The sequence below is a fragment of the Symphalangus syndactylus genome, chromosome 21 (assembly GCF_028878055.3).
Source record: "Symphalangus syndactylus isolate Jambi chromosome 21, NHGRI_mSymSyn1-v2.1_pri, whole genome shotgun sequence".
Classification (NCBI taxonomy): Eukaryota; Metazoa; Chordata; class Mammalia; order Primates; family Hylobatidae; genus Symphalangus; species Symphalangus syndactylus.
Window position 1 is genome coordinate 74,745,240 of NC_072443.2, and position 19,168 is coordinate 74,764,407.

The 19,168-nt window shown below is 42.2% G+C and overlaps 1 protein-coding gene across 22 annotated transcripts in view; it reads left to right on the plus strand.

The window, feature by feature from the left end:
- Positions 1–19,168, plus strand: part of EOGT (EGF domain specific O-linked N-acetylglucosamine transferase) — a 40,777-nt gene that overhangs the window by 10,889 nt on the left and 10,720 nt on the right. For 11 of the 22 annotated variants that reach the window (XM_063630760.1, XM_055259556.2, XM_063630762.1 and 8 more), the window contains 6 exons: positions 2,366–2,472; positions 6,261–6,364; positions 15,356–15,448; positions 15,801–15,872; positions 16,000–16,086; positions 16,863–16,931. In XM_063630760.1, coding sequence (XP_063486830.1) covers positions 2,366–2,472; positions 6,261–6,364; positions 15,356–15,448; positions 15,801–15,872; positions 16,000–16,086; positions 16,863–16,931 — 532 coding nt within the window. Of the gene's footprint in view, positions 1–2,365; positions 2,473–6,260; positions 6,365–10,556; positions 10,611–12,482; positions 12,537–15,355; positions 15,449–15,800; positions 15,873–15,999; positions 16,087–16,862; positions 16,932–19,168 lie in introns of all 22 variants that reach the window. The other 11 variants (XR_010118665.1, XM_063630751.1, XM_063630749.1 and 8 more) reach the window with 3 other exon arrangements.

Genomic DNA, 19,168 nt, shown 5'->3' on the forward strand with positions numbered 1-19,168 from the left:
ATGTTAATTTGTAAGGTCAAATGTCCATACCAAGGCCGGGAATGGTGGCTCATGCCTATAATCGCAGCACTTTGGGAGGCCAAGGCAGAAGTATTACTTGAGGCCAGGAGTTCAAGACCAGCCTGAGCAACATGATGAGACCTCATCTCTAAAAAATAAAAATAAAAAATAAAAATAAATTAGCTGGGCCAGGTGGCATGCCCCTGTAATCCTAGCTACTTGGGAGGCTGAGGCGGGAGGATTGCTTGAGCTCAGGAGGTCGAGGCTGCAGTGAGCTATGATTGCACCACTGCACTCCAGCCTGGGCGACGGAGCAAGACCCTGTCTCAAAAAAAAAAAAAAAATTCATGCTGAGCAAACCTTTTTTTTTTTTTTCTTAAAGAGGCCTCACTGCCTGGCTGCGGATCATTCAGAATAATAAATCTACCACACATTTATCTGGCATTTTGCAGTCTGCAATGCAGTCTCTCGAGTCACTTAGCAGACTTTTACAAGAGGTAGTTTCTATATTCAGGTGGGCTTTTTTGATTCCTGGTACTTTTTGATCTTTGATTCCACATGGTAGTTGCTCAGGGCGTAATTGTATTAGTTACTTATTGCTGTGTGACAGGTTATTCCAAAGTGTACCCTAGGGTATATTTGTATTTATTAGCTATTGTTGTATAACAAATCACTCTAAAATGTAGCAGCTTAAAATACAAACATTTATTACCTCACAGTACTTCTGAGGGTCAGGGTTTGGGAGCAGCTTGGCTGAGTTGGCAGGGCTGTAGCCATCTCTAGACTCAACCTGGGCCTGGGGAATCTGCTGCTCAACTCACTCAGGTTGTCGTAAGCCTCGGCTCCTCTTGGCCAGGGACTTCAGTGTTGATCATACAGGCCTCTCCCTACTGCTGCCCACAGCGTGGCTGCCGGCTTTCCCAGGAGCACATGGTCTGAGGGAGAGCATGCTCTGAGATGGAAGCCACAGTACTTTATAGCTTAATCCCAGAAGTGACCTACCATCAGCTCTGCTGTATTCTGCCCGTAAGGAGTGAGTCACTAAGTCCAGCCCACTCTTAAAGGGAGGGAATTAACTTTCTCCTCTTGAAGGGTTAGGTATTAAAGAGTTTGTAGACCTGTGTTTGAAACCACCACGCTATTTTGGCATTGTGTTTTATTTTTTATTTTTTATTTTTTTATATATATATTTTTTTCCAAGTAAGATTTTATTTTTTATTTTTTTATTTTTTATTTTTTTCTCATAGTTTTTTTTTTATTATACTTTAGGTTTTAGGGTACATGTGCACAATGTGCAGGTTTGTTACATATGTATCCATGTGCCATGTTGATTTCCTGCACCCATTAACTCATCATTTAGCATTAGGTATTGGGTGCTCCAGTGGCGTAATCGGTTAGCGCACGGTACTTATATGGCATTGTGTTTCAAAAGGATCTATTGATATTTGTTTTACATGAGGAATGATCTTAAGGAAGAGGTACAAACGATCTTTGTGTTGACTCTAAATATCTCACAGTTGTCACATGCTTGCGGTTGTCTTCTTTTGTTTGGAAGAAAATTGTGCTATGTGGCTTCCAAAGACGTTTTCCAAGAGATAAATTTCCTTTCTTCTGGGACACTTAGCTGTCTCTGCTGTCTTTCTGAGGCGCCGGGTGATTCTTGGAATGCTGTCTCTCAGAATCCAAGAAGTCTGTCAAGAGTTTCTTTGGCTCATTATTCTTATTGAGCCTCGTTAGGAAATCTTTTGAGTCTTCTCATTTTACTGGTAGGTTATTTAGCCAACCCAATATATTAATATCTTCTTTGTGTGGTAAGTTCCCAATCTAACTATCTTGCACATAAGACTGAATTTTAAAATCATTTTTGTTCCTTGTCATTTTTTTTTCTTGAGACAGAGTCTTGCTCTGTCCCCAGGCTGGAGCGTAGTGGCGTGATCTCGGCTCACTGCAACCTCTGCCTCCCAGGTTCAAGCGATTCTCCTGCTTTAGCCTCCTGAGTATAGCTGGGACTACAGGTGCGCACCACTATGCCCAGCTAATTTTTGTATTTTTAGTAGAGATGGGGTTTCACCATGTTGGCCAGGATGGTCTTGATCTCCTGACCTCGTGATCCGACTGCCTCTGCCTCCCAAAGTGCTGGGATTACAGGTGTGATCCACTGCACCCGGCCTGTTCCTTGTCTTAACATTAAAATTGATAACAACCTATATAAATGTCAGTAAGTTTTAGAAGTTACAGGTGTCCATAGGAGTGTCTCTACCAGTTAGAGGTAAAATCTGCCCGATGAACAGATCCTAAGTGACAATTTTGTAATAGGAAGTTTGGGAGAATCAGTTTAAAGTCATGTCCCAATTCATAATTTCAGGTTTGCTGAGCTACAAAGCTATACTCAGCTCAACTTCAGACCTATAGAAGATGCTAAATGTGACATTGTCATTGAAAAACCAACATATTTCATGAAATTAGATGCAGGTGAGAAGTTACTTTGTCTTTTATTTGTGTATTTGTTAATGAGATATTATTCCTTTTTTTGGATGTAGTAATTCTCTATGAATTTTTTGGAAGCAGTATGACAAACAGTAAACTTGTTTTTTTGCTTTCTTCTCTGAAGAAGTAGATGAACTAGTTTGAACTTCCCATTATTTTATACCTTTGGCATTTTAGAAGAAACTTTCACATTTATATCAAAGGACGAGAGATGAAGGTGTATTTATGCCTTTTGTAACAAAATTTACCCCATCTGGTTTCTCTAATCACTTGGTTTAGATTGTCTTTCATTAAAAGATGTTTAAAATAAAAAGCCAGGCCGGGCGTGGTGACTCACACCTGTAATCGCAGCACTTTGAGGCCGAGGCCAAGGTGAGGCCGAGGCAGGCAGATCACGAGGTCAGGAGATCAAGACCATCCTGGCCAACATGGTGAAACCCCATCTCTACTAAAACAATACAAAAAGTTAGCTGGTCGTGGTGGCGGGTGCCTGTAGTCCCAGCTACTCGGGAGGTTGAAGCAGGGGAATCGCTTAAACCCAGGAGGTGGAGGTTGCAGTGAGCCAAGATCGTGCCACTGCCTGGTGACAGAGCAAGACTCCGTCTTAAAAAACATGAAAAATTTAAAAAAAATTAAAAAAAATCAAAAGCCATTTGTATAGTATGGGTGGGAAAGAGTGTCCCTGTGCTGGCAAACTTTCTGTATCGTTTCCATGACTAAAGTGAACTTAAAATTCTTCTGGAAATTACCAGTGTAATTTATTCTTGAAATAAAATTAAAATTATTTTATCATTTATACTTATAGCCTCTTTCTCAGCTTGCAAGCAGAGCTTTAACTTTGCGAACTAGTTACACTGGAGAGGAGAAACACAGATTGTACTATATTATCTCTCTCATTATGAGAGACAGGGATTACTATGCTAGATCATATCAAAATTCATGAGAGGTTAGGTTTACAGTGAAATATAGAGAGCCTCTGTCGCAAATATTTCAGAATTACTATAATTTATTGATCATAGTTTTAATGTGCTCTGCCTTCTGAAGTCATAATTCTTATATTACAAAGTATTAAATTCAGAAATCAGACAAGTTTAGGTTTTTGAAATAAGAGCAAGTGAAAATGCTATGTTCCAGGTTTTGACTCGTTTTTAAAATATGCAAATTAAAAAGGGGCAAAGAAAACACTGATCCACCTGCAAAAGTGGCAAATATGTGTGAGCTATTAAATGTATGCAGATACTTATACAATAAAGTATATAAAGTGAGAATAATAGGCTAGAGTAGACATGTCTTATTTCTTTCCTATAGTCATAACTCTGCTTTTTTCTTCTGATTTATGCTGTCTTCCAATTTTACTTTTCTTTCTTTAGAGACAGGTCTTGCTGTATTGCCCAGGCTGCAGTACAGTGGCGTGATCACAGCTCACTGCAGCCTCAACCTCCTGGGCTCAAGTGATCCTCCCACCTTGGCCTCCCAAGTAGCTGGGACCACAGGCATATGCACCACCATGCCTGGCTAGTTTTTAAAATATGTTTTGTAGAGATGGGGTCTCACTGAGTTGCTCAGGCTGGTCTTGAACTCCTGGGCTCAAGTGATCCTCCTGCCTTGGCCTCCCAAATTTCTGGGATTACAGGTGTGAGTAACTGTGCGTGGTTCAGTTTTGCTTTTCATGTTAGCTTGTACCTTATGGAAATGGGCATTCTACAGATCAGGATTCATTAGGGGGCACATTTCTCAAGGATGGAGCTTATGTTTTCTTCCCTGTTTATAAATTCTTGCAGCCCCAAGCAGTGATTTGTGCCTGCTGCATTCCTCAGCAACTGTTAGGAACTCACTAAATGTTATGTGAAAGAGCTCATGTGTGCTGTATGGCTAACCTGGGAAAAGAGGATGGATTCTGATAGAACTTTATTTTTCTTAAGTTGAAAATATATTCTTTGCCAAGATTTTTCTGGGTGAAAAAATTAGCCCTTCCAAACAATCATCTAAGATACCAGGCTGAAAAAAACAGAGTATTTTTATACTGTTATTTCTGGCACACAATGTTTTTATTCACTGTGGGAATGAAGTCAGAATATTTTATGATTTCTGTGTTTGAGAGTCCCTGTTTTTTTTTTACTCAGCATTTTCCCACCTTTAAAATGCATGCTCTAAGTGTCAGTTCTTGGAATTTCATCCCATTTAGATTTGTACATTTCCAGGATGAATATTGGGTCCTGCATACCTAAGTGGAGAGGGTGCACGTTCTGTTTCTTTTTAATGAATGGCATGTGAACTTACAAATAGTGGCACCCACAGCCCTGTCCACTCCATCTGACCTGGTGGGATCCAGCTAGTCTTCATTCAGGTCTTCCTATGTGCCTGGCACTGGGATGGGTACTTTAACATGTATTATCTTTGGGGTTCTCATAATAAAGCTGGCACATAGGTAACTATTTCCCATTTCTATAGAGAAGCTAAAGTTTAGGGACTTTATGAACTCATCTAAGAATGTTGCACATGCATGGCTGTGCTGGAATTCAACTTCTTCTTACTCCAGAATTGCTTCTCTTTCAATCAGAACACAAGACATTCACCTCTTTTATATGAAAGTTGGTTAATGTTTTTCCAGGAATGATGTATGTAATGATTAGATAGGGAAAAAAGTGACAAGAATGAAAATTACCAAAATGTTAGTTGCCATCATTGCCAGGACTTCCATGATGAACAGATGTTGCTTAACTGATTTTTTTTTTTTTTTTTTTTTTTTTTTTGAGACGGAGTCTCACTCTGTCACTCAGGCTGGAGTGCAGTGGTGTGATCTTGGTTCACTGCAACCTCTGCCTCCCAGGTTCAAGCAAATTCTCTTGCCTCAGCCTCCTGAGTGGCTAACCATGCCTGCCTAATTTTTGTATTTTTAATAGAGAGGGGATTTCACTATGTTGGCCAGGCTGTTCTCGAACTCCTGACCTGAAGTGATTGGCCTGCCTCAGCCTCCCAAAATGCTGTGATTACAGGTGTAAGCCACTGTGCCTGGCCCCTTAATTGACTTAAAAAAATAAATGATCAAGCTAGGCATGGTGGCACATACCACCATAGCAAGACCCCACCCCTGATTAAAAAAAATAAAGACAGTGCCGGGTGCGGTGGCTCACACTTGTAATCCCAGCACTTTGGGAGGCGGAGGCGGGCGGATCACGAGGTCAGGAGATCGAGACCACGGTGAAACCCCATCTCTACTAAAAATACAAAAAATTAGCCGGGCGTGGTGGCGGGCGCCTGTAGTCCCAGCTACTCGGAGGCTGAGGCAGGAGAATGGCGTGAACCCAGGAGGCGGAGCTTGCAGTGAGCCGAGATTGCGCCACTGCACTCCAGCCTGGGCGACATAGCGAGACTCCGTCTCAAAATAAATAAATAAATAAATAAGTAAAGTCAGAAGAAATAATGAGTTGACTTCATGGCCCTGTAGTTCTACTCAGTTTTGAGTTAAATAGACCTACCTTGTTTTTTTCTGGGAACTTAATGATCACTGTTACTTGGGATATATGGGAAAATGCATTCCTGATTTTAAATAACCAATTTTAGAGTGACTTTTGAAACCCAATCAGTCCATAAATTGAGGACTACCTATGTATCTAGATCATTTCATGTTTGGAAAAACAAAACGGTTATTTTTTTTCCCCATTTATTTAAACTAAAATTCTCTTAAACTGTAAATAGATGGGGTAGAATAAAACTTGCTTGATCATGTGCTCTTTGGTGTTAATTAATGTAGTTTCATTTTCCAACACTAGGTGTTAACATGTATCACCACTTCTGTGATTTCATCAATCTTTATATTACCCAGCACGTTAATAACTCATTCAGTACGGACGTGTACATCGTGATGTGGGACACCGTAAGTAAGAATGTGCTCTCCGCTTCAGTACTGTCTTTCCCTTTTATCAGTGTGTGACTCTGATGTTGTGAAACAGAATTTTCAAAGACACATACATTTCAACATGCATACCTGCACATATGCAGATGGGTGTGAATGTATCCATACATGTATTTGTTGACATGTGCATATACGTATAGGCAGATAGGTATGTATGTGTGTACCTTCGTTCTTTGAATTTTAGAATGAGGTAGTGGGGAAGGTTTCTTTCCCTTTCTGGGTGGGTGGAGCTTCAAAGGCCAGAGATTCAGTGACTTTGGCTCAGTGTTCCTCTGGGATACACATATGAAAGACTGCCATTCAGCTGGGCATGGTGGCTCACGCCTATAATCACAGCACTTTGGGAGGCCGAGGCAGTGGGATCACTTGAGGCTAGGAGTTCGAGACTAGCCTGGCCAACATGGTGAAATCTTGTTTCTGCTAAAAATACAAAAATTAGCCAGATGAGGTGGCACACACATGTAGTCCCAGCTACTCAGGAGGCTGTGGTCGGAGAATCACTTGAACCTGGGAGGTGGAGGTTGCATTGAGCCGAGAGTGTGCCACTGCACTGCAATCTGGGTGACAGAGCAAGACTCTGCCTCAAAAAAAAAAAAAAAAAAGGCTGTCATTCACTCAACCTCTATAACCTATGTTGGAAGTGCTTGCCTCTGTTTACTGTTTGGCCTTTTGCATTTACCATCTGCCTTTGCTTAATAGCAGCTTCCTCGTTACTATGTCCTTTGTGCTGAATGATGCTGTGTATTTCAGCTCACTGTATAGGGCAGGTCTTAGGCATGCACATGAATACATGTGTTGAGTGACACCTGCTGTTTATTTGTTTTTAGTGCAGTCTTTTTTTCCTTCTCTCTCTTTGCCTGTCTTTTCCCTGCGTCTTCCCATATCTGGCCCCTCCACCTGCTTAGGAAACCCCAAGTGTGTCCCAGAATCTTCATCTCTGAAATGAGATAATGACACTTACCTAGGTGTCATTTTGAGAATGAACCATATAATGTGTGAACAGTCACCATGCCTGGTAAGCAGTACTTGTGCTCTGAATGTTAACTGTGGCAGTTACAATAAGGAGAATAAATGGTTTGTAGTGTACATGAGAGAGGCTGCCTAAACTGGGAAGTTGGAACACCCACCAAGGGGTCGTATAAGGTTCCACTCAACATTCTGACTCACGACACTCATATGCTTGGCTCTTGGTGTGAGTCTATTCAGGATGACATTGCAGGGGAACCACAGCTTGCTGGCAGGGGAGCCTCAGATGTTTCTTCCAGAGGGAGTGCTATCAGTTCACACAGCACAGCTCAGATGCAAGGAGACAAGATTCACCTGGGGCAGGTACAGGCGATGCCTTGGCTTAAGAGCCTCATATCCTGTAGGGGCCAACATCTTCTGACACAAATGTGTTGGCAGAGTCCCCAGGATCCCTGAAAGAGACATGCCTGGTTCCAGGAGTCATTGTACTTAGGGAATCCGAAACATGGCTTTCCCAGTCCAGATGCAGTTTACCCATCAAGCATCTTTTTAGATCAGAAGCAGTGTTGCCTACGCACATGGTTGACACAAGTTGTCGTCATTTGCAGAGAGCCGACTTAGCTAGTTAACAGGAGGTCAAATTCTCATGCAGAAGGAGAGACAGTTTTGCTGACCCTTTTTTCACTCATAAGAGGCTTGTAGTAGAGCTGTGTAAAAAGGTTTTCGGGATCACTGCTCCCTAGACTTTGAGTTAGATTTGAAGTCTGATGAGACTATAATTGTTGGCATGTTAATGCTTTCTTTTATTTTCCATCTATATGCATTTACATTTTCCTCTTGTATTTCAATTTTGCTGCCACCGCAGTTTCATTTCTTGGAAATGTTTTGTGAGCAAAGGGAACAACAGTCCCTTCTTTTTTTTGTATCAGTGAAGTCAGGCTACACTCACCAGCCATTACAAGCCCTAAATTATTAACTCAGGGTTGTTTTGCCCTTTTTAAACAAAACTACTTTTAAATTTTGTAATTAACATAAATTATGTTACTTCATTTCATGCTCATGACCCCCCGTGGACTTGAGTTTTCATTAGCTTATTTTACAGACAAGACGCAGAGGCCTGAGCAGCAGGTGAGTGTTCTAAGATAATGCAGTCAGCGAGGGCAGAACCAAAGTTTCCATCCAGGCAGCCTGACCCCAGACCTGTGCTGAGACACGACAGTGCTCTGTCATCTTCTTAAAGTCTTCCGAAGAGGACTCTACCGAAGTTGCCAAACTAAGTTGACAGAAATTTATCAGATGCCTTCCAGAAGCTTCCTTGTACCTGTTGCATGCATTTCGACATCTTCCTCAAATGGGCTAAGTATAACTTAGTCACATTAGCTCACTGTAAGTGAGCCAGCTCCTACAACCCTCCCCTTCTCTGTGGCTGCTGGAGTAGGATGCACAGCCACCGTGAAGACCCCAGGTTACTCAGTCTGCTGAGCATGAGACATGAGGGCAGTCTGACCTCAGCTCTGGCACAGATAAGCAGGATGGGTGTAGCCCAGCAGGGTGGACGCCCGGTGTTATACCCCCTTCCTTTGCCACCCCATGTGCATCCATTTTAAACCCACACTCTTGGTCAGAGAGGCCATTTACTAAGCCAGGTTCTCAGGACAGGCAACTCTGCCAGATTGCTCCAGAATTCAGGCCCACAGGGTAGGTTGGATGGGGATGGCACTAAGTAAGGATTTGTGTGGCTGCTGTTTTCCTTTTGTTGGTAAGGCCTTAAATTAAGCAGCACTGTGACCTGCAGGCCGACTATGACATGAATCCCTCGCAGTGGATGGTGTTGCCAGAGTCCTGATGGTCTTGGTTGAGCAGTTTGCCCAGGGAAGAGCAGGGAGGTAGCTGTGACTGCAGTTCACATCTTGATGATATTTTCCAAACTGTCATCACAAGGAAGCCTATGGGGCCTTCCCTGTCCTACTTGAAAAGCTCTGCAGTTTACTCCCTTCAGCATGTGGCATCCTCAGTGGGATGGGCAAGGCCACCAATCTGCAAACATGCATAGAGGGACCCATCTTCAGATGCCTCTCTGGGCAAAGCAGGGTTGCTCTTATCAAACAGAATGAATAAAAGGAGAAATTACTGCAGGGTTTCCACATTTGCTTGTGCTGAAAAGTAGAACAGCTTTATGATTACTTTTTTTTGTTTGTTTTTGAGACAGAGTCTTGCCGTGTCACCCGGGCTCAAGTGCAGTGTCGCAATCTTGGCTCACCGCAACCTCTGCCTCCCAGGTTCAAGCGATTCTCCTGCCTCGGCTTCCCCAGTACCTGGGATGACAGTGTGTGCCACCACACCTGGCTAATTTTTATATTTTTAGTAGAAACAGGGTTTCACCATGTTAACCAGGCTGGTTTTGAACTCCTGACCATAGGTGATCTGCCTGCCTTGGCCTCTCAAAGTGCTGGGATTACAGATGTGAGCCACCGTGTCCAGCCATGATTACTTTTTTAATTATGAAAGTAATACCTGATTATAATGAGTTCAAACAACACAGAAGTATGTGAAGTTTTTAAAAAAGTCTCCTTCTTCCTCTCCAATTCCCTGTTCCCCCCAAGGGTAGCTGCAGTTAACATGTGTGTGAGTCCCTTGCAGGACTCTCTTTATTTTAGTAAGTGCAAATATGTCACCCAGGCTAAAGTCCAGGAATATGATCCTGGCTCACTGCAGCCTTGCTCTCCTGGGCTCAGTTGATCTTCCTGCCTCAGCCTCTCAAGTAGCTAGGACTACATGTGCATGCCACCATACCTGGCTATTCTTTTCTATATATATATGTTATATATGTGTTATGACAGTATATATAGTCATAACGTGTGTGTGTGTATATATATATTACTGTCTTCTGATTTGACATCTGGCTAATTTTTAAATTTATTTTCTGTAGAGACAAGATCTCGTTATGGTACCCAGATTGGTCCTTGATATGGTTTGGCTGTGTTGCCACCAAATCTCAGCTTGAATTGTATCTACCAGAATTCCCACATGTTGTGGGAGGGACCCAGGGGGAGGTAATTGAATCCTGGGGGCTGGTGTTTCCTGTGCTATTCTTGTGATAGTGAATAAGTCTCATGAGATATGATGGGTTTATCTAGGGTTTCCACTTTTGCTTCTTCCTCATTTTCCCTTGCTGCCACCATGTAAGAAGTGCCTTTTACCTCCCACCATGATTCTGAGGCTTCCCCAGCCATGTGAAACTGTAAGTCCAATTAAACCTCTTTTTCTTCCCAGTCTCGGGTATGTCTTTATCAGCAGACTGAAAATGGACTAATACAGTACATTGGTACCAGTAGAGTGGGGTGTTGCTGAAAAGATACCCGAAAGTGTGGAGGTGACTTTGAAACTGGGTGACAGGCAGCGACGGGAACAGTTTGAAGGGCTCAGAAGAAGAAAGGAAAATGTGGGAAAGTTTGCAACTTCCTAGAGACTTGTTGAATAGCTTTGCCCAAGATGCTGATAGTGATATGGACAATAAAATCCAGGCTGAGGTGGTCTCAGATGGAGATGAGGAACCTGTTGGGACCTGGAGCAAAGGTGACTCTTATTATGTTTTAGCAAAGAGAATGGCAGCATTTTGCCCTGCCGTAGAGATTTGTGGAACTTTGAACTTGAGAGAGATGATGTAGGGTATTTGGCAGAAGAAATTTCTAAGCAGGAAAGCATTCAAAAGGTGACTTGGGTGCTGTTAAAGACACTCAGTTTTAAAAGGGAAACAGAGCATCTAAGTTCAGAAAATTTGCAGCCTGATTGTGCAATAGAAAATAACCCACTTTCTGGGGAGAATTTCAAGTCGGCTGCAGAAATTTGCATAAATAGCAAGGAGCCTAATGTTAATTCCCAAGACCATGAGGAAAATGTCTTCAAGCCATATCAGAAACCTTCATGGCAGCCGCTCCCATCACAGGCCTGGAGGCCCAGGAGGAAAAAGTGGTTTCGTGGGCTGGGCCCAGGGTCCCCATGCTCTTTGCAGCCTAGGGACTTGGTGCCTTGTGTCCTAGCCGCTCCAGCCATGGCTGAAAGGGGCCAATGTACAGCTCAGGCTGTCGCTTCAGAGGGTGGAAGCCCCAAGCCGTGGCAGCTTCCATGTGGTGTTGAGCCTGCGGTGCACAGAAGTTAAGAATTGAGGTTTGGGAACCTCCACCTAGATTTCAGAAGATGTATGGAAACACCTAGATGCCCAGGCAGAAGTTTGCTGCAGGGTTGGGGCCCTCATGGAGAACCTCTGCTAAGGCAGTGTGGAAGGGAAATGTGGGGTTGGAGCCCCCACACAGAGTCCTTAGTGGAGTGCTGCCTAGTGGAGCTGTGAGAAGAGGGCCACCATCCTCCAGATCCCAGAATGGCAGATCCACTGACAGCTTGAACTGTGCATCTGGAAAAGCCACAGGCAATCAACAGCAGCCCATGAAAGCAGCCAGAAGGGAGGCTGTACCCTGCAAAACCACAGGGGCAGAGCTGCCCAAGACTGTGGGAACCCACCTCATGCTTCAGCGTAACCTGGATGTGAGACCTGGAGTCAATGGAGATCATTTTGGAGCTTTAAAGTTTGACTGCCATGCTGGATTTCGGACTTGCGTGGGCCCTGTAACCCCTTTGTTTTGGCCAATTTCTCCCATTTGGAACGGCTGTAATTACCCGATACCTGTATCCCCATTGTATCTAGGAAGTAACTAGCTTGTTTTGGTTTTACAGACTCATAGGTGGAAGGGACTTGCCTTGTCTCAGATGAGACTTTGGACTGTGGACTTTTGGGTTAATGCTGAAATGAGTTAAGACTTTGGGGGACTGTTGGGAAGGCATGGTTTGTTTTGAAATGTGAGGACATGAGATTTAGAGGGCCCTGGGGCAGAATGATATGGTTTGGCTATGTCCCCACCAAATCTCAACTTGAATTATATCCCCCAGAATTCCCATGTGTTATAGGAGGGACCCAGGGGAAGGTAATTGAATCATGATGGCCAGTCTTTCCCATGCTATTCTTGTGATAGTGAATAAGTCTCATGAGATCTGATGGGTTTATCAGGGTTTTCCGCTTTTGCTTCTTCCTCATTTCCTCTTGCCGCTGCCATGTAAGAAGTGTCTTTCACCTCCTGCCATGGTTCTGAGGCCTCCCCAGCCATGTGGAATTGTAAGTCCAGTTAAACTTCTTTTTCTTCCCAGGCTCAGGTATGTCTTTATCAGCACTGGAAAACTGGCTAATACAGTCATGAACTCCTGGCCTCAAGTGATCCTCTCACCTCAGCCTCCCAAAGCACTGGGATTACAGCCATGAGCCACCATGCCTGGCCAATATGTTTATATTCTTATGGAAAATATACTCTCTGTCTCATATTGCCACCTTAGTGTTATCTCTGGAATTTCTTTTTAAGTCAGTACCTTTAGGGCTATCCTTGCTTTAGGTATTACATGGTATTCTGTTTAATGGATGTTTGGAAGTTGGATGCATGCATCAGTGCATGTATTCATTTCCCACCCCACCTCCCATCACATTTAGTTTTGTTTCCAGTTCTGTGCTATTTACTGAAATGTCACTGTAAACACATAACATCCTTTCAATATACCTATATCTTCACATGCTTGTCCTAGCATTTCTGTAGGACAGATTCCTTTAAGTGGAATTTCTAAGTCATAGATTATGTGCATGTTTAAATTTGAGACACACTAAAGGAAATTTTATGTCACCTTGAAGACTATCCAAATATTCTTCAACATGAGTGTAGGAAGAAGCCCCTCCTTCCCAAATGGTGCATAATTTGGACTTGGGAAACATGGTAAAGAAGCTTCTGGAGGTGGTTCTTATTCAATAATGTATGACTTCCCTGAGGAAGGATCAGTCAGGATTATTGTATTTTATTATTAAAATTTCCTTTCAAACATATTTTATTTTATCTGAAGTATTTTATCTCAGGAAACCATCTAGAATCACTTCTTTTAATTGCCCTTTATTTATTATTGAGCCAGAACAGGGACATTTCATTTTAGATGGTATTGAGAAGAGCCTTTATTAGAATGGCATTGGAGGAACATGGAAAGAAGGCTTTTTTTTTTTTTTATTTTCACATCTAACAGATCTCAATAACTTTGAAATAACTGTAATATGTGCAACATAAAATTTTGAAAATCTGAGAAAAGAATGCTATAAAGATAAAAAGACATGAACTTAATGTGTAACTATAGAGCTTGAATGTAATGCTATAGTGCATATTTCTGATTTCTATTGGCTGAACTTTTCAATCTAAGTGAAACCATTTAAAAATTAATTGATCTTCTTCTTAGCTAATGGAGCTCATAATTAACTACTTTTCAAAAAATAAACGAGACTGGGTGTGGTTTCTGTAATCTCAGCACTTTAGGAGGCCGAGATGGGTGGATCACTTGAGCTCAGGAGTTTGAAGCCAGCCTGGCCAATATGGTGAAACCCCGTCTCTACCAAAAGATACAAAAATTAGCCGGGTGTGGTGGTGTGCGCCTGTAATCCCAGCTACTTGGGAGGCTGGGGCAGGAGAATTGCTTGAACTTGGGAGGTGGAGGTTGCAGTGAGCCCAGATCATGACATTGCACTCTAGCCTGGGCGAGAGGGTGAGACTCCGTCTCAAAAAAAAAAAAAAAAAAAGCATGTGGTAATTATACTAGAAATAACGAATTCCTGCTGAGAGGCAGCTGTCAGATGGAACTGACAGCACAGGCTGGGTTGAATCCCAGCTCTATAACTCAGCTGCTTTGCAATGTAGGCAAATGACTTAAAATGTGTCTCAGTTTCCTCATCTGCAAAATAGGGAAAATGATATTATCAACTCATTAGGCTTGTGGGTGGCTTAATGTACATTAATAATGTCAAGTGCCCAAAAGCAGTGCCTGGAACCTAGGAAGTGTGTAGGATGCTATTATTATTATATAGAGTTGTTATTGACACCATTAATATTCATAGGAAATTACCACTTTTTATTCACTAGTCAATGGGTGGGGGTACATTTCATAGAATTACATATATTATATATATTTGTTATGTTATGTTATGTTATGTTACGTTATTTTAGACAAGGTCTTGCCCTGTTGCCCAGGCTGGAGTATATGGCATGATCATAGCTCACTGCAGCCTTAAACTTCAAGGCTCGAGTGATCCTCCTACCTTTGCCTCCCAAAGTACTGAAATTACAGGCATGAGCCACTGTGACCAGCCTATATTTTTAATGTTAAAACTTTCTTTTTTTTTTTTTGAGATGGAGTTTTGCTCTTGTTGCCCAGGCTGGAGTGCAATGGCATGATCTCGGCCCACTACAACCCCCACCTCCTGGGTTCAAGTGATTCTCCTGTCTCAGCCTTCCGCTGGGATTTCAAGCACATGCCACCATGCCTGGCTAATTTTTGTATTTTTAGTAGAGATGGGGTTTCATCTTATTGGTCAGGCTGGTCTCGAACTCCTGACCTCAAGTGATCTGCCTGTCTCGGCCTTCCAGAGTGCTGGGATTACAGCCGTGAGCCACTGCACCCAGCCAGTGTTAAAACTTTGAACCCATTTTCTTGCTCTGAAATTTTTTTCCAAAGTATTTTTCATTCACTGTGATGGTTTTTGCACACTGAGCATAACAGAGTGTGTACAAACGGTGGCATATGTGTGTGTTGTGTGTATCTATAATTTGGATAAGATGTTCACAGGAAAAAACCCTGAACTACAAAGATGTGAGAATAAAAGAAGTTAAGGTAGAAAAATGGAACACTATTAATGGCTAAGAGTATAACTGTGATAATTATTTCTGATGATGTTTCATCAAATTAGGCATTTGCTGTGGCCCAACATGAAGATCCATTTTGTTTATATGGATTTTATGAACTTGCATAGGATTGTTAGTTTTTAACACAGGCAAATTCAGGTATGTAGTTGCATCTTTGAAAAGTCATGTTGTATCCTTTTATTGCCCTAAAACCTTGTTTTGTTTCTACTTTCAGAGTTCTTACGGATATGGTGACCTATTCTCCGACACATGGAATGCATTTACTGATTATGACATTATACATTTGAAAACTTATGATTCCAAAAGGGTACTGGAAATTTTCCTGAAATGTCTGAATATTTCTTGAGTGCAGATGACTCACTCATAAAATAAACATTTATTATGAGTTCCTATTAGCCATTACCACTGATTTCTGAATTTCTGAATTTCTTTTATTATAATTAGAATCCTCAGTGTTGTTAATCATGCAGCCTTTGAAAACTTTTTTCTATAATCTTTCCAAAAATATGAATTCTGCTCTCTTTGAATGAAGTAGTGTGTTATTCAAGCTATGCAAAATGGAGATTAATTAAAATCTATTTTTCAAAATTATACGTGCTATTTTGGTGTGAAGGGTGCAAATTATATCCTCTTATCTTTTAATGTATCTTTGTTCTCAGGTATGTTTTAAAGAAGCTGTTTTTTCATTACTCCCCCGCATGAGGTATGGGCTGTTCTATAATACTCCTCTGGTAAGCACATTGTCTACCATTAGCATTCATATTTACAGACATTATAACATTTATACATCACTTGACAGTATCTTAAATTACAATACAGAAGTATTCATTGTGATATGAACCGGTGTTTTTATTTTAGATATCTGGCTGTCAAAATACTGGACTATTCAGGGCATTTTCCCAGCATGTGCTACACAGACTAAACATCACACAAGGAGGACCCAAGGTAATGGATACACTGTGGATTCTGAGGTGGGCTTGAGTTTTTTTCCCTAATAAAAATTGATACCACCTTTTTGGAAACAGAAATGATCAGGAGACCATGTTTTTGTGTTAACATTTTCTGGGGAGGCCAAGGCAGGTGGATCACTTGAGTCCAGGATTTCAAGACCAGCCTGGCCAACATGGCAAAACCCCATCTCTGCAAAAAATACAAAAATTAGCTAGATGTGGTGGCATGTGCCTGTAGTCCCAGCTGCTGAGGAGGCTGGGGCACGAGAATCGCTTGAACCCGGGAGCCAGAGGCTGCAGTGAGCCAAGATCATGCCACTGCACTCCCGCCTGGGTTGACAGAGCAAGACTGTCCCTAAACAAAACCCAAAAACATTTTCTGACCTGGAGTCATCTGAAACCAGGTGTCAAAAACCTATAAAAGAGAAACTAAGGAATATTACAAGAATGTGCTTCCTCCTGCCCTCCTTTCCCCATTCATTGGCTGTATCTCCCTCACCTCCCCAAATCTAACATACACAACCCCTGCCAGAAAATTCACCCACCTAACCAAACAGACAATGTAATGAACTGGTTTTTGCCTTCGGTGGTTGAAGTGGATACATTTTTATTCCCTGAGAGTGGGGAAGGAATCAGGCTAAAAACGAATAGTTCTATTAATGTATCCTGGTTGAGTTTCATGTCTTTGTGAAAATCACACTTTAGGTTCAGATGTTCATTCATCTACCCAGGCATATACAGTGTTATTTTACTGTTTCATTTGGATTACAGGATGGAAAAATTCGAGTCACCATTCTCGCACGGAGCACAGAATACCGGAAAATCCTAAACCAAAATGAGGTTAGTTTTTGGTATGCATTTTTAATGCCTTCGTATTGAATTCATAAAGCAAATTGTGTTTTTTTTTCACATTACATTAAAAGCTTTGGTTTAAAACTATTAGTTTTGAGAAAAGTTTGATGGCCTATGCCCAGTTTATTTATTGCATTTGAATTTCTAGTGAGATTCAGCAAACCACCCATGAACAAACTAGCTTTGCCTTATAGTAAATGTTCATCTGCATCAACTCAACATGGAAAAAGCTGTCTGAATCTTGCCTTGACTGCAGTAGAGGGCATCCGGACAAACAAGTAGCAGTAATGTAAGACTTTCTTTTGCACAGTTGATGCAAAAGATGGTTGAGGCCATTAATCCTGTGGTATTCAGCAGGAGATTCGGTTGGAAGAATCTCTATACATGACCATGTCTTAGAAACTGCATTTTTGGCATCCTGACTCATTTCGGTAGCACCAACTCATAAATTACATTTAACCTCAGTGAGATCACCATGCGAGGCCACTACCTACAACATCATGGCCTGAAGATAAACTCTCAGTAGTAAGAATTTATTCTACAATAGTTAATTGAGCACCTGCTATGTGTCAGGCATGTTCTAGGCCCTGGAGATAGAGTAGAGCAAAGAGGGGGAAGGTGCCTGACCTCATGGAGCTTACACTGTAGAGGTGAGAGACAGATAAGAAGTAAGTAAAAATGTCCATAAGTACGGTGATGTCAGGAGTGATAAATGCTTCGAAGGATGAACCAGGGTGATTCATAGAGACTGGGGATGTGGATGGAAGGGGGCTGGTACTCACACAAGGGCATTCAAAGAGACACTGCTTAGGCTGAGACCTAATCAGAGAAGAATCTAGCAAGAGAAAGAGCCTCCCGGGCAAAGTCACATGTATTCTAGTGGACTGAGCTTTCAGTATTCTAGAAGCAGAGAATACCAATATGACCGTAGCATCTTGAGAGAGGTGGGGCGATATCCAAGAAGTCAGGCATGGTGCAGGGAGGCCACAGATCATATCAGCCTCCTAGACCTTGGTGGGAGGGGGATTTTATTCCAGTGTAGGGGAAAACCACTGTGAAGTTTTAAAGCAGGGCGTTGTTGGCAGAATAATGTCTCTTCCTCCTCCTCCCAAAGGATGTCCACATCCAAATCTCTGGAACCTGTGAACAGGTTAGGCTACGTGGCATAGGGAAAGTAAGGTTGCAGATGGAATTAAGGTCCCCAACCAACTGGCCTTAAAGTAAGAGGATTATCCTGGATTGTCCACGTGAGCCCAGTATAATCACAAATGGGCCTTAAACTCCATCCGCTAGAAAACTTGCCTCGGCCTGGACAGCTGTTTTCTTCGCTGGAGTCTTCTCACTGATCAGATCTGAGTTCATCATTTCATTAAAAGTGGGAGAGGGAGGCAGGAAAGAGAGTCAGAGGGGGAGATATAAGGGAAGTGGGGCCAGAGAGATGTCACTTTGCTGGCTTCGAAGATGGAGGGGGCAGGCCTATGAGTCATGGAGTGTGGAGGGCTTCTAGAAGCTGGAAAAGGTAAGGCAGGAGGTTCTTCCCTGGAGCCTGCAGGAGGAACCCAGCCCTGCTGACCCCCTGATGTTAGCCCAGTGAGACCCATGTCAGGCTCCAATCCTGCAGAATTGTAAGGGGATAAATTGTGTTGTGTTAAGCTGCTGAATTTGTGGCAGTTTGTTACAGCAGCAAATAGAAAACAAATAGAGGGAGAGACATGAATTGACATTTATTTTTAAGTCATTCTGCCTACAAGAGTGAGAGCAAGGAGATTGATCAGAAGCTGTTATTGTGGCCCGGGGGAGAGTGTTTAGCCAAAGTGATGACAGTAGAGATGACACGGTAGATGGATTCAAGATATATTTTGGAGATAGGACCTATGATACTTACTTTTGGAATGTAAAAGTACAGTCACATTAGAGAAGGCCAGGAAAGGTATCAAGGATCAAGTGTGACTTGAGGCTTTTAACTTGAGCAGGTAAGTAGAAACAAACTGGAAAATACGTAGTAAGAGAGAAGTGGGGTGGGGGGGTCATGTTTTGATGGGTAAAATATTTTACACAGACTAATTTGGCTGCCTAACAGGCTGATCAGAATTATGTAATTAACATCTCTTCCTGAGACCCATATGGATTACAGAGGACATGAACATATGGCGTAATGAGGTGTTAATTGTAAGCTCTGTGGATGGAAGAAATGAGCAGTGTGTGTGTGGAGGGTGTGTGTGTTT